Source organism: Canis lupus, unplaced genomic scaffold (assembly GCF_011100685.1).
Source record: "Canis lupus familiaris isolate Mischka breed German Shepherd unplaced genomic scaffold, alternate assembly UU_Cfam_GSD_1.0 chrUn_S1723H1918, whole genome shotgun sequence".
NCBI classification, from domain to species: Eukaryota; Metazoa; Chordata; class Mammalia; order Carnivora; family Canidae; genus Canis; species Canis lupus.
In genome coordinates, this window is record NW_023330572.1 from 1 (window position 1) to 13634 (window position 13634).

General features: G+C 38.2%; 1 protein-coding gene across 10 annotated transcripts in view; it reads left to right on the forward strand.

The window, feature by feature from the left end:
* The first annotated feature begins 4744 nt into the window (after positions 1-4744).
* The window catches only part of LOC119878561 (coiled-coil domain-containing protein 144B-like), a 74302-nt gene continuing 65412 nt past the window's right edge, over positions 4745-13634 (forward strand). For all 10 annotated transcript variants that reach the window (XM_038589183.1, XM_038589184.1, XM_038589176.1 and 7 more), the window contains exons 1-3: positions 4745-4805; positions 8534-8604; positions 11618-11651. In XM_038589183.1, coding sequence (XP_038445111.1) covers positions 4747-4805; positions 8534-8604; positions 11618-11651 — 164 coding nt within the window. In that variant the 5' untranslated portion in view covers positions 4745-4746. The remainder of the gene's footprint in view (positions 4806-8533; positions 8605-11617; positions 11652-13634) is intronic.

Genomic DNA, 13634 nt, shown 5'->3' on the forward strand with positions numbered 1-13634 from the left:
TTTCTTCAGTGTTTATGTTTAGGTAAGGAGTCTTCAATTTTCAGGGATAGTAATTCTTACTCACGAACCAGTGAGTGTGTTGTAAATTTATATAGAGATCAATTCTAGGAGGACTCTAAGGACATCAGATTGGCAGTAAACTGGTGGTTGAATGGGCACGAAAAGGGACGCCTGTGTGACTCAGTGATTGAGCATATGCCTTCGGCTCAGGGCATGATCCCGTGGTCTCCCGAATCGAGTCCCACATGGCACTCCTTGAATGGAGGAGCCTGCTTCTCCCTCTGCCTGTCTCTGCCTGTCTCTCTCTCTCTCTCTCTCTCTCTCATCTCATGAATAAATCAATAAAAATCTTAAAAAAAAAAGTGGACAAGAAGAGGAAAGAACACAGTATAGTATTTTGCAGCTATAGCCACTTAGATACGAGTCTAAACTCTCTTGCAAATCTAGAATGTCTTGATGGGAAGGACGTAAGGAGTGTGTAAATAATGGAATCAAGTTGCATTTTGAGTTTACTAGTCCTTGTTCTACCTCTAGCCATGGAAATTGAATGCAGGTTTGATAAGTGACTCATTTCTGTTTTTGGCTGAATCCTCAAGTGATAGGAGAATTGGCCACATAGGTGAAAGAGGAGACTGGCATGGTTGTGTACTGTACTAGTTCTCAGCTAGACTTGTGCTGGTGAATCACAGTCAACTAGGGAACTTTAAAAGAATTTACAAGCCAAAACTGTCCCGTGAAGATTTCGACGGAGTGAATCCAATAACGTGTGTACGCAGAAATTTGGAAATAGGGTTTTGAGATTCTGATACAACTCTTGGCTAAGAACTACTGAATGGGTAGGTATACATATACAAATTTAGAGATGTAAAAATATTAAATCTCTGGAAGAGATTTAACTGAAGTTGGATACTGGCTACTTCCTTCCACTCTCTCCAACATTAGCCTTTCATCTGTCTGTATCTCTTTGAGAATTACAGATGAAAATTATTGGTCATCTCTGTTGGCTTGAAAAATAATTACCTTTTCTTCCAGCTATCAGTCATTCACCGGCACCCAGATGGGAAGTCTTTATGAGTAGTCTTTTAATAAGTAGAGTCTGACCCTTTAAAGATTTTACGTGTTTTGCTACCATTCTGATTATTACAAGCAGGGTTTTCCCAATTGCAGCAGTAGAAATCCGTGAACCTTCTTTTTTAGTTGAAGCTGTGGATAGACTATCTTAGGATGTCTTTCAAATTCATAGGGCCCTGGCATAGTGCATAATCACTACTGTGTTAAACATTCAGCATGTAGTTAGTGACAATACAGATGGTAATTGTTTTAATAACTTTGCTTCAGCATTCCTCTGAACTCCTGTCTGTTCGGTTAGCAATGTGAGGGAAGTAAATACAAATAGATTGTAGTTGAAACAAGCATTGGAAAATTCTGACAGTAGGTGTTAATGAGTCTTCACAGCAATTTTCCTTAGAAGGTGGGGCCTAATTTGTTGGTAAAACATGATCCTGATGCTTTAGGAAAGGTTTGATGTCCAAGTATTTGTTTTATGCACGGCCATTGGAAACAGTCACAGCAAATAGAAAAACACAAGTAGGCTATAGACTAAATGTGGCCCCCGGATGTATTTAGTTTCCACTGTCAGTTGAGCTAACATTTAAAATTATGGCACGCATGTAGAACTCTGGATTTTGAGCTTTTCTTACAGATCACTTCTGGTACCTTGAGCCCATGCTGCTGTTTGGTATGCTGTGCAGAGGCTGTCCCTTTATAGGAGGCGTGTGTCTCCAGTTTGCTCGTGTCCCCGCCTAGGTTCTTCACTGACTCGTGTCACCTGCTTTGCCTCCATAACCATTGAGTTTACAATTACTGTTTTATGGTATATGTTGACAAAGATTTCAAGATTTCAAGACACTCCATATTATAATATATATTTTGTATTTTATGTTAATTTCTTAGGATTGGGATTGAATTTTCTGTTTCTTTGTCTCCTTATTTTTTTCATTACTTTATTCAGTAATTGATGAGAGACACACAGAGAGAGGCAGAGAGCTAGGCACAGGGGGAAGCAGGTTCTCTATGGGGACCCTGATGTGGGCTCGATCCCAGGATCCCGGGTCACCATGCTAAACCACTGAGTCACCCGGTACCTCAGGATGAATTTCCAAGTTAAAATTTAAAAGTTGTTTTTTTTTTGAAAACCATTTTTTCTTTAAATGTACTGTATTCGTGTTCCTTTTGGAATATCTGCAGTCCTATGAGGTTAATCCATTTTATTTGGATATATTATGCATATTGCAGAGAATATTAAATTATTTAGTATTATTGATTGTGCTAAAAATAATCTATGTAAGCCAGTATTAGAATTTTTTTGTTATTAAGATTTTTCATTTAAATTCATTTTACCAATCTATAAAAACACAGTGCTCCTCCAGTATTCCTATTTTTATTGATAAGCTGTTATATTTTTATTTCTGATTTACACTTTGCCTAAAATACAAAATAATTATAAATAGTAATCACAGTAGAAACTGGAATACTAAGAGGATTTTTAGAAGTGGATATGCCTTACGGGTCCCAGAATTAATATAATTGAGACCAAATCTCATACTTATTTCACGTAGCATAATATCCTATGTCAGTCAGAGGAAGACAGTTATCATATGGTCATATTCATTATGTAGATGTTAGAAACAAAACAGAGTATCAGAGGGGAAGAGAAGAAAAAGTAAAACAAGACAGAGTGAGGGAGACACACCATAAGAGACTCTTAATCATAAGAACCAACCTGAGTGTCCTTGGAGTGGTTGGTATGGGTGTTTGGGGTAACTGGGTGATGGACATTACAGAGGGCACATGATGGAATGAGCACTGGGTGTTACATAAGACTGCTGAATCACAACCTTTTACCTCTGAAACTAATAATACACTATATGTTATTTAATTGAATTTAATCAAAAAGATAAAAATGAGAAAAATCTCATACTGAGCTTTCTAACAGTTAAGATAAAGCTTTATCATTGTATAATAGGAGTAAGTCCAAGGATATATTTATTTATTTATTTATTTATTTATTTATTATTAATTTTATTTTAATTCAGTTTGCCACAATAAAGTATAACACCCAGCGCTCATCTCATCATTTGTGCCCTCCTTGACCAAGGACTATTTATTTTTTTAAAAAATATTTTATTGATTTATTCATGAAAGACACTGAGAGAGAGGCAGAGACACAGGCAGAGAGAGAAGCAAGCTCCATGCCGGGAGCCAGATGTGGGACTTGAACCTGGGACTCCAGGAACACACCCTGGGCTGAGGGCAGGAGCTCAACCTCTAAGCCACTCAGGTTTCCCAACCACGAACTACTTAGTATTAAGCATTCAATGTTCAGTTGAAGCTTATTTTTTTATTTATTTATTTATTCTTTTTCTATTTTTGATTTCTACTAAGCTTTATTTACGTATTTTAGAGAGACAGCTTGTACATGCACAGTCTTGGGGGGTTGGGTGAGGGGAAGAGGGAGAGAGTATCTTAAACAGACTTGGTGCTGAGTGCCAGGGGAGCCCAGAATCCAAGGTGGGGCTGGATCCCACCACCCTGAGACAAAACCAAGGGTCACTCAACTGGCTACGCAACCCAGCTACCCTGAAACCTAGCTCTTTTCATTCAGAGTCCATCTCCTTAGTGACTCCTTAGTGACTCAGTGTTTTGTGTTGACATCTGGGATCCCATACCATTGATAGAAGAGAATCAAGCAAGTTTGTACAACCTGGAGAAAACCCTCTTTATTGGAAAGTTCTTAAAGCTATATCCCTGAGAACTCTTATTTCTCAAGTATTAATGTTTGCTACAAAAAAAAAAAAAAGGAATTGTCAAATGGGGATAAGCAAATGTAAATGGAGTTCATTTGTGCTACATGTATAGTGCAGTTTTGAGTATTTCACAAACATAGATGATCATTGAATCTTTCTTTTGGGGCACAGTGTCTTCCTTCTTGCAAATTATGTATTCTTTGGAATATAATTGAAAAAACACTATTCCAGAGATATCCATTAAAATCAATAACAATATTTTAAATATTCACTACTATGTTTTAGAGAGTGGAGATACAGAGATTAAAAAAATCACCCCTGCCTTCGAGAAGCTCTTGGTTTAGATGGTGTGGAATAGAGTGTACCATGGTATATTATGTGAGAGAAGCAAAGATTCTTGGAGCCAGGCAATGTTTGAAGCGAGTTTGTAGAATGACTTCAGGTAATCTATGAAGAGGTAGTGGAGTCTATTTTTTTTTAATTTTACTTTTTAAAAGGATTTTATGTTTTGAGAGAGACAGAAGGAGCAAACAAGCAGGAGAGAGAGCACGAGTGGAGGGGAGGGGCAGAGGGAGAGGGAGAAGCTGACTCCTTGCTGCAGAGGGAGCCCAAGGTAGGGCTCCATCCTGAGACCCTGGGATCATGACCCTGAGCTGATGAAGCTGAAGGCAGATGCTTGACCAACTGAGGCACCTCAGGCTCCCTGAGAAAGCAGTCTTTTAAAAAAAGAAGGATCAGGTGGTGAAAACACAGAGTGGTGAGAAGGAAGGGGCTAATTTTATTTTACTTTCTACAGTATATGTTTTAAGTTTAGCAGAATGTATAGAAATTTTAAAATTTAGCATGCAATATGTAATTTTTATAAATTATAAGTTGTTTTTCACTTTTACAGGATGGCCTCACACCAGTTTTAGTTGCTCTAAATGAAAACCAAGAGCAAATGGTGAAATTTTTAGTAGGAAAAGGAGCACGTCTACTTTCAGGGGATACGGTTAAAAGGTAGAGTATTTTTTTGTTTTGTTTTTTTAAAACCTTACTATTTTGTCTTGAGTGGTAACAATTTCTCATGTCATAAATTTTATCTTAAGATGATTAAGTTATAGTCATATAGTGAAAAAATGTCAGGATGTCATCTCTTAGGTAGAAAGCAATTTTTCTGACAGGCCAACATGAACAGTGTATAGCAGAATTCATATTTCTTTGTAATATTGATTGATGTCATTTGCAATAGTTTTTTTGCCATCGGATTTTATATTAAAAGGGTTTCATATTAATATTATTAGTTTTATAATGGGGACTCCCAACTTGTAGTTTACTTATGACACAATTCTGGATATCTGAACTCTTTATTAATATTTTTAAGATGCTATTTCATACTTTAAAAGATATACCAATAAGCATAAGTAGGAGTTGTTTTGTTTTTTTGGATGACACTTTGCTTTATTACTTTTTGTTGAAGAATACTGATGTTGTTAGATGATCCCGAAGTGATTACCATTAGCAGATACTCTGGGGTTCATCAGTTTTTATACTTTTTCATGTCCAGTATGTTTTAATCATTTTCATTTTTAATTGGAATGGATTGAGGATGAAAGAGAACCTTAGGTGAATAGACTCTTCCTTTAATGAGGATAAATCCTAGGTGAGTGATAAAGAGAAAAGAGATGGACTTTAGATTCACAGAAGACTAGGTTTAATTGTTAGCTTGCCTCCTTGCTGGGTATGTGACCTTGGAAACATTACTTACCATCACCAGATACATATCCTGATATGAAAAGGAGGATAATAATATATCCTTCAAGGGTGGTTGTGTGTAAATAATTATATATATAATCATGTGATTTAGTGCCTACCACATGTTTAACTTAACATCACTAACTGCAACTATGACTGTTTTCTTATCATTAGTTGAATATTACTGTTTTAAGCCTACAGATAGCTTTTATACCGACCTGGCCTCCAGGTGGTTTGGAGGTACACTGTACCAGTTTAAGGAAGAAATGGGGATTTTTAAAATGATTTTATTTATTTATTCATGAGAGACACACAAAGAGAGGCAGAGACACTGGCAGAGGGAGAAGCAGGATCCGGAACTCCAGGATCACGCCCTGAGCCAAAGGCAGACACTCAACCGCTGAGCCACCCAGATGTCACAAAATGGGGAATTTTTTTTAAAAAACCCTTCACCTATTCAGATCAGTGACCTCAGCATAGTTTCTTGTTCATCAGAGGGTTTTAAAATTAGCAACTTCTACTATGATACCCAAGTGGAACCAGAGACTTCTTTTTTGTCCCTTCATTTTAGCCGTGGGGTTAATTTACAAAAAATGAACACTTGGACATGTTAGTGGTCAATTCTGTAGCAACATGTGAGATATTACCCTGATGAAGTATATCAGATTAGGTGCTTAAATACTCTGAGTTCTTAAGGATGAAGTTATCTCTCTGTTATTTTAGAATAGCCCTTATGCTTGCTGTAAAATATGCTGTAAAAGATGAACCATGAAATATAGTCAGTCTTCTCTTTAGGAAGGTTTTCCTAAGATGTATATGGATGGACTGCAGAAGAATATGCTATTATTAATAGTATTAATATGTAAGTTTACATTAAAATGCTAGTTATTACTAGGATACCTGGGCGGCTCAGCGGTTGAGTGTCTGCCGTGGGCACAGGGCATGATCCCGGGGCCTGGGGATCGAGTCCCACGTCTGGCTCCCTGTGAGGAGTCTGGTTCTCCCTCTGCTGATGTCTCTGCCTCCTCTCTCTCTCTCTCTCTCTCTCTGTGTGTATGTGTGTGTCTCTCATGAATAAATAAGTAAAATCTTTTTTCAAAAATGAAAATAACTTAAAACATGCTAGATATTTCTCAACTGAGGTTTAAAATATAGTAAAATAGTGTTACTTCCTATGTAACAGCTGAGAAGGTATAATTTGATTCAGCACTTTGGGATGGCAGTGAGTTAGAGCCTATCATCACCCAGAAACCAAGCAAAAGGCTAGACTAGTTAGAAGTAGCAATGGGTGCAGGGTTCTTTATGTCAGGACTCTTGAGACCTTTATCCTTAGGGATCCTCACTGTATCTGTTTCATTCCAACTATAACCCTTCTGCATGGGGTTCACATAATGTTATACCTGGGTGCTTTTTAAAAAGATTTTATTTATTTATTTATTTATTTACTTATTTATTAATGAGAGCAAGCACAAGTGAGGCGGAGGGGTGGAGGGAGAGGGAGAAGCCGACACTCTGCTGAGCTGGGAGCCCAACACAGGGCTGGATCCTTGAGGCCATACCTGAACCAAAGGCAGATGGTTAACTGACTGAACTACCCACCTCAACGTCTGTTTTGACTAACTATTGTGTCCTAAGATGTTCAGTTTCATAGAAAACTTTATACTTTTCCTTGTGGGTTATCGCCTATACTTTCCCCCTTGAATTTCCCGAGAACCTAAGGGTTTCCCTAAGACCAGAGAGACAGTCCTCTTTCATAAGCCTTTTGGATGGAAAAAAGGACATGCTCATCATTCTGTGGTTTCCTTTGATTCTGTTCCTGCAACATTGCTGTTGAAACTGGTTCTGCAGTCCAGTCATGATTGACTTTTGCTCATAGGATGCCCTTGCTGATCCTCATTCGTCAGTCCTCATGGTGATCCACACTTAGAATTCAAACTTACAACCCTTTTTTGTTTATTACATACGCTTATATGCTCAGCTGCTATTCCAAAGCCACCGGCATGCTGTTCTGGCAGCTGGGCCTTCTGGCTTTAGCCCAATACACCCTTCCCTTCACACTCAAAAACCTTACGTGGAAACCATATATTAGCCCAGACCTTCATGATGAATTAACCTTCGAGGATTTTGTTTGTCTTTTCTGCTAGCAGACTTTAGTTAGGACCATTCTAAACTATTAAAGGAGTTCAAATAATACTACAAGCAGAGACTGGACTTTCCTTCCCCTTTGTTCCTACATCTGTACCCGAAGCCTGCTTTATTTTTTTAATTTTTTTAAGATTTTATTTTTATTTATTCATGAGAATACACAGAGAGGAGAGAGAGAGAGGCAGAGACACAGGCAGAGGGAGAAGCAGGCTCCATGCAGGGAGCCCGACATGGGACTCGATCCTGGGTCTCCAGGATCATGCCCTGGGCTGAAGGCCATGCTAAACCACTGAGCCACCCGGGCTGCCCCCCAAGCTTGCTTTAACTCCTGTGGAATACCTTTTTTATTAGGTCATGGAAGGTCTCATATTGCCCTTCCCAGAGTTGTGGGCATCACCTTGCCTGAGAGACCACGTTTTGGGTATAATACCTCATTAAATCCTCCTAACAGCCTTGTAATATAAGATGGTAAGATTCCTGTTTTATAGAGAAAGACTTTGAGTGGAAGAGAAGTGGCTGGTCTAAGAACAAAAAGCTGCTGGTTTTAGAGCTGGGACTTTGGGATTTGAGACACTTTCCATTATGGCAGGCTAACTCTTAGTTTACTGAGCAAAATGCCTTCAACTCATGACTGGTTCACCTTACTTTTGTTTCTCCTTTAATTATAATTACATACTTGATAAAAGTTTTTAGAACTAACAAATTTGAAGTACCTATTCGGGTAATTTAAGTTTTGATGTTAACCCTGATATTCTTTGAAAAATCTTAAGAATTTGATATATCTGGTAAATATTTTTCATATCAGTATTAAAAAAGTCTCATTGTTTATCACTCTTTCTTATACGTAGCAGTGACCAACTAATTTCTGAACATGAAGAAGAAATGAAACCTGAAAATTCTTCACAGAATCATGATCTAGGTACGATTTTTTAGAGTGAATTACTTATGGTGGTCCTAACATAGATGAAGTCAGAGTAAGGCAGTTTTGATAATGAAAAAGCAATGAAAACAAAACGAAACAAATCGGATGTGTAAATTGCATGGGTGTTTGGTTTCTTAATTTCTTTCTTAATAGTCTCGGATTCAGAATTTGAGAAGTTCTTTTTGGTAATTTAAAATATGAGGCAGTATTGTCTGAAAATAAATTCGTTATCTTAGTATTTTTTAGAATTTATTTCTTTATTCCTCAGAGACACAGAGAGAGAGGCAAAGAGAGAGGCAGAGGGAGAAGCAGGCTCCATACGGATGCCTGATGTAGGACTCAATCCCAGAACCTGGGATCACAACCTCAACCAGTGAGCCATCCAGGTGCCCTCATTAGTTATGAGACTTAAAATCCTATGCGATAGCTTTGTGTAAATAAGGAAAAAAGATTTTCAAGTTAGTATGTTTTATGTTTCCTCTATAAACATGTTATAAAAATTACTGGTTATACAAATGGTATTTTGACTTTTACAAGTGGATTTCATTTAGTAAATATTATTATAGCGTGATTTGTCTCATTATCCTTAAAACTGGAACTCTGCAATACCTTGCTGGTCCTTTACACAAATGGCAAACAATAAGAACTGCAAAACTTAGCTAGTGTGCAGAAAGACCAATGAGATTGCTTGATTTTTTAGGTGATGACCTATCCTACGGAAGCCTGTTGAGGAGCACAGGTTATTTTAGATGCTGTTGCATCAACACAATCTCACTATTCACTTCTCTTAAGTCAGAATGTGATATGTTGACTTCATTAGAACAATGTTCTCTCCTGTTTGTTGCATAATACTGTAGTTCTTTGGAAATAAGATACTCTGTTATTAGTCAAAAGATGATCATAATAAATACTCAAAAAGGGCAACTTGGGCTCAACAAATTATAATAAAAGCACAAAAATGTTCGCAGTCACAAAGATGTTACCGTTGCTCCCCAGAGGTGGCACCTAGTGTGTTGCATGGTCTGAAATGTAGGAAGAAACCTTTAACTTAGTGGATCTCTATCACAGAAATTCTTTAGGTTGGCTTTGGTTTTGCAAGTTATAGGAAGCAAAGATGGAATAGAGTTTTGGTCTTTCAAGGTGCTCATAATAGAATAGAGCTGTCTTTGTGTTGTGTTTTTTTTTTAAGATTTTAATTTATTTATTCATGAGAGACAGAGAGAGAGAGAGGCAGAGATATAGGCAGAGGGAGAAGCAGGCTCCAGGCAGGGAGCCCAACATGGGACTTGATCCGGGAAGTCGGGGATCAGAGCCTCAGCCAAAGGCAGACACTCAACCGCTGAGTCACCCAGGAGTCCCTGTCTCTTTTCCTGCTTGGCTAATTAGCAACAGCTTCAGGCATATTTTCACATGACAATATCCATGACCAGAAGAACTGTGTTTGTCTTTGTGTTTCTTTTATATAGGAAGAAAACTCAGCAGCTTGCAGTAAACTTCCCCTAACATTTTATAGGCTAGGTAACATGACTTGCTTGTTCCTAAACCAGTCACTGGTAAGTCAGGTACTGTGATTAGCTTAGAATAATCCTTTCTCCTTTTGCAGCTGGGGCGAGACCACATTCTTTGTGTATTGGGACACTAAATATCCAAATAAAGCTGTGGTTCTCCAGCAAGAATGAAGAATATGGAATGGCTGTTGGGGAGGGAGCCAGCAGGGATTGATAGGAGAATTTGAAATAGAAGAGTAATCAGATTAGATTTGAATTAGGGCCCTTTGGTTATGGCATAAAATGGGGATCACCAGGCTTTTCTTAAAAGGGCCAGATAGTGAATATTTTAGGCCCTGGGGTCTCACACTCTGCCATTGTCGTGTGAAAGTAGCCATAGCAATATGTATTGAAATAGATGTGACTGTGCTCCATTACAACTTTATTTACAGAACCAGATGGCAGGTTGGATTTGGCCTGTGGCCATAGTTTGCAGGTGTCTCGTGTGGAGGATAGATTGAAGAATACCAAGTTAAAGATACTGGAAGACAAAGGAAGCTTTTATTTCCTTAGCCAAGTATCAGTCCATTTTGAAATTTTCAGCCCTCTCTACTGAACAAGTCAGGAGGCTCAATTCAATCCATTTAAAATGTTGTTCTTGGGATCCCTGGGTGGCGCAGCGGTTTGGCGCCTGCCTTTGGCCCAGGGCGCGATCCTGGAGACCCGGGATCGAATCCCACGTCGGGCTCCCGGTGCATGGAGCCTGCTTCTCCCTCTGCCTCTCTCTCTCTCTCTCTCTCTGTGTGTGTGTGACTATCATAAATAAATAAAGAAAAAAATATTTTAAAAAAATAAAAAAAATAAAATGTTCTTTTTCTAGGCCTTATGTCTTTCTCTAGAAAAGGTTTTGAGAAGAGTTTATTTATTTATTTGAAAGATAGTACAAGCGAGGTGGAAGGACAGAGGGAGAGAGAAAAGCAGACTCCCTGAGGGTCTCCACCCAGGACCCCAAGATTGTGACCGGAGCCGAGCCGAACTTTGTGATGAGGCATTTCATCCTGAACTTAGCAGTCTCCACTGAGGAGCTGGAGAGGTTCCGTTGTGTTCCAGCTAAATATGTATAGTCTGTTTTAACTGCTCCTAGTAGTGGAAGTCCAGGAAAATCATGCTATTTAAGTTTGCCATTGTCACTTTATGATAATGATTCTGCTAATGATACCATTTCCTGTCAGTCTCATAGGGTTTGGTTTGGTTACAATAATGGTCATTAGAAACATCCACTTGTATGTACCACATCCTGATAACTAGAATTCTTTCTTGCATTGGTAAATATAGAGGAGAAAATGAGATTTCTTAATGCATTAACTGCCTACCAATAGTACAATTAATATCCACTGTAGTGTGGTTTCCAGGTGTGGTCCCAAAGGAATACTTTTGAACAAGTCATCATCTGTCTTACAGTTTTAATATTCTGTATTTTTCTATTGTTGACTTAAAATGTATTTTCCTGCTTTCTTTACTAGTGGCTAAGAAGTCTGAAGAAGTCTCTTTAAGCAGGTAGGACTTTTATGGATTTTTTTAAAATGATGTGTTAACCAAGGAAGTGGAGAGGAAAGGATTTGTTGAGTGTTGTCTTCTGGGCTAGACACTGTATTATGTGCTTAATACGTCTTACTTATTACTTATTAGTCATTGCAATAGTTTCACCAAGGAGCTGTGCTGTTATAGCCTACTTTTTTTAACTAGTCAGCTGTAGTTCAGGGAGATGGATAAACTGACCCAGGATTCCATAGTTAATGAGTAGCAGACCCATGATTTGAATGTTAGCCTGCGTGGCTCCCACATATATGTTTTGCCCCTCAGCAGCACTGGAATTAAGATACAGATCTTAGATCATCCCAGAATGTCAAATTTCATTACATGTTAACTCTGATTTAGAGTTTTCTTAAGAACCAGGCAAGTCCAAGCATTTTCCTAATATATTTGACACAACTAGTGATAGCTAGAGGTAATTATTGCAGTGGTAACTAGTTTCTTGTTTTTACTGTCAAAGATTTTGGAGTGGATCTCAGTTACCTATGGCCACAGTACCATAGCTTTTACATAAGCAAGCCCTAATCAGGCAAGCTCTTAGATATAGTGACGTCTGCTCTCCTTGAGATGAATGATATTTCTGAAAGTGAAGGATATGTAATCTAGGTATAGACCATGTAACGTTAATTAAATTTATCATCTATTTAGAGGGTATTTCTAAACAGTTGTCTATTTACTGACTTCTCAGTCTAATTTTCCCTTTAGGCTGGCACCCTTGATAAGTTCTGTGAAGCTTTTTCTTTTTTTGTAGACTTTTTTGCTTTTATCCATGTCCTTTCTATACTCTTTTCTTGATTTTTTTAAACTTTCTTCTCCAATTTTCTTGCTGTTTCTTTTATTCCATTACTTTTTATCATTTCTGCAGCTAAGGATTCTCCATTTTTCTAAAGTCAAAATGAAAAGCAGATAGAATTTCAGGGTTTTAAAGAATCTTAGAGATGTGTTAATCAAAATACTCTCTGATGCTGTAACCCATGTTTAACATCCTTACCAAGTGGTTGTTGAAGTGGAGAATTTGAAACTCAAAAGGGATTAAAGTGACTTACTTGAATTTGATAACTGACAGAAATGAGATTTAAATTTAGATTTTTTCCCTTTTCTCTCATCTTTGATTTCATAATATAAAGATAGGGAGTGGGTCTAGTGTACACGAGATGGGAATTAGCAGGAGAGGGCATGTTTCAAGAAGAACCACACTGGGTTGAATAGGAAAAAGAGTTTTAGAAATGATGACAGAATATTGGAGTTTATGACAAGATAGACAAAGGTCAATTACACAAAGAAAGAACACAAGATATTGGTTGTTGTTTATAAAAGCATATTAAAATAGAGCGTTCAAGAGAGTCCTGAGCAGCATTTCTTTTTGTTGGTTTATTTATTTATTTATTTATTTATTTATTTATTTATTTATTTATTTATTTATTTTAATTTTTATTTATTTATGATAGTCACACAGAGAGAGAGAGAGAGAGGCAGAGACACAGGCAGAGGGAGAAGCAGGCTCCATGCACCGGGAGCCCAACATGGGATTCGATCCCGGTCTCCAGGATCGCACCCTGGGCCAAAGGCAGGCACTAAAGCGCTGCGCCACCCAGGGATCCCTCTTTTTGTTGGTTTAATTGAAGGAACTAGCATACTTCAGGGTTTCTTTTCCTTTAAAAAAAGATTTTACTTATTTATTCATGAGACAGAGAGAGAGAGAGAGAGAGGCAGAGATACAAGCAGAGGGAGAAGCAGGCTCCATGCAGGGAGCCTGACTTGGGACTCAAACCTGGGTCTCCAGGATCATGCCCTGGGCTGAAGGTGGCACTAAACCGCTGGGCTATCCGGCTGCCCTACTTCAGAGTTTCTGTTGAGAAACATTAAAATCAGTTGAACCACTGGCAAGAGTATTTACAGCAAATAGGAATGGGACATCATCGACTTCTACCCCACCTTACAGAAGGC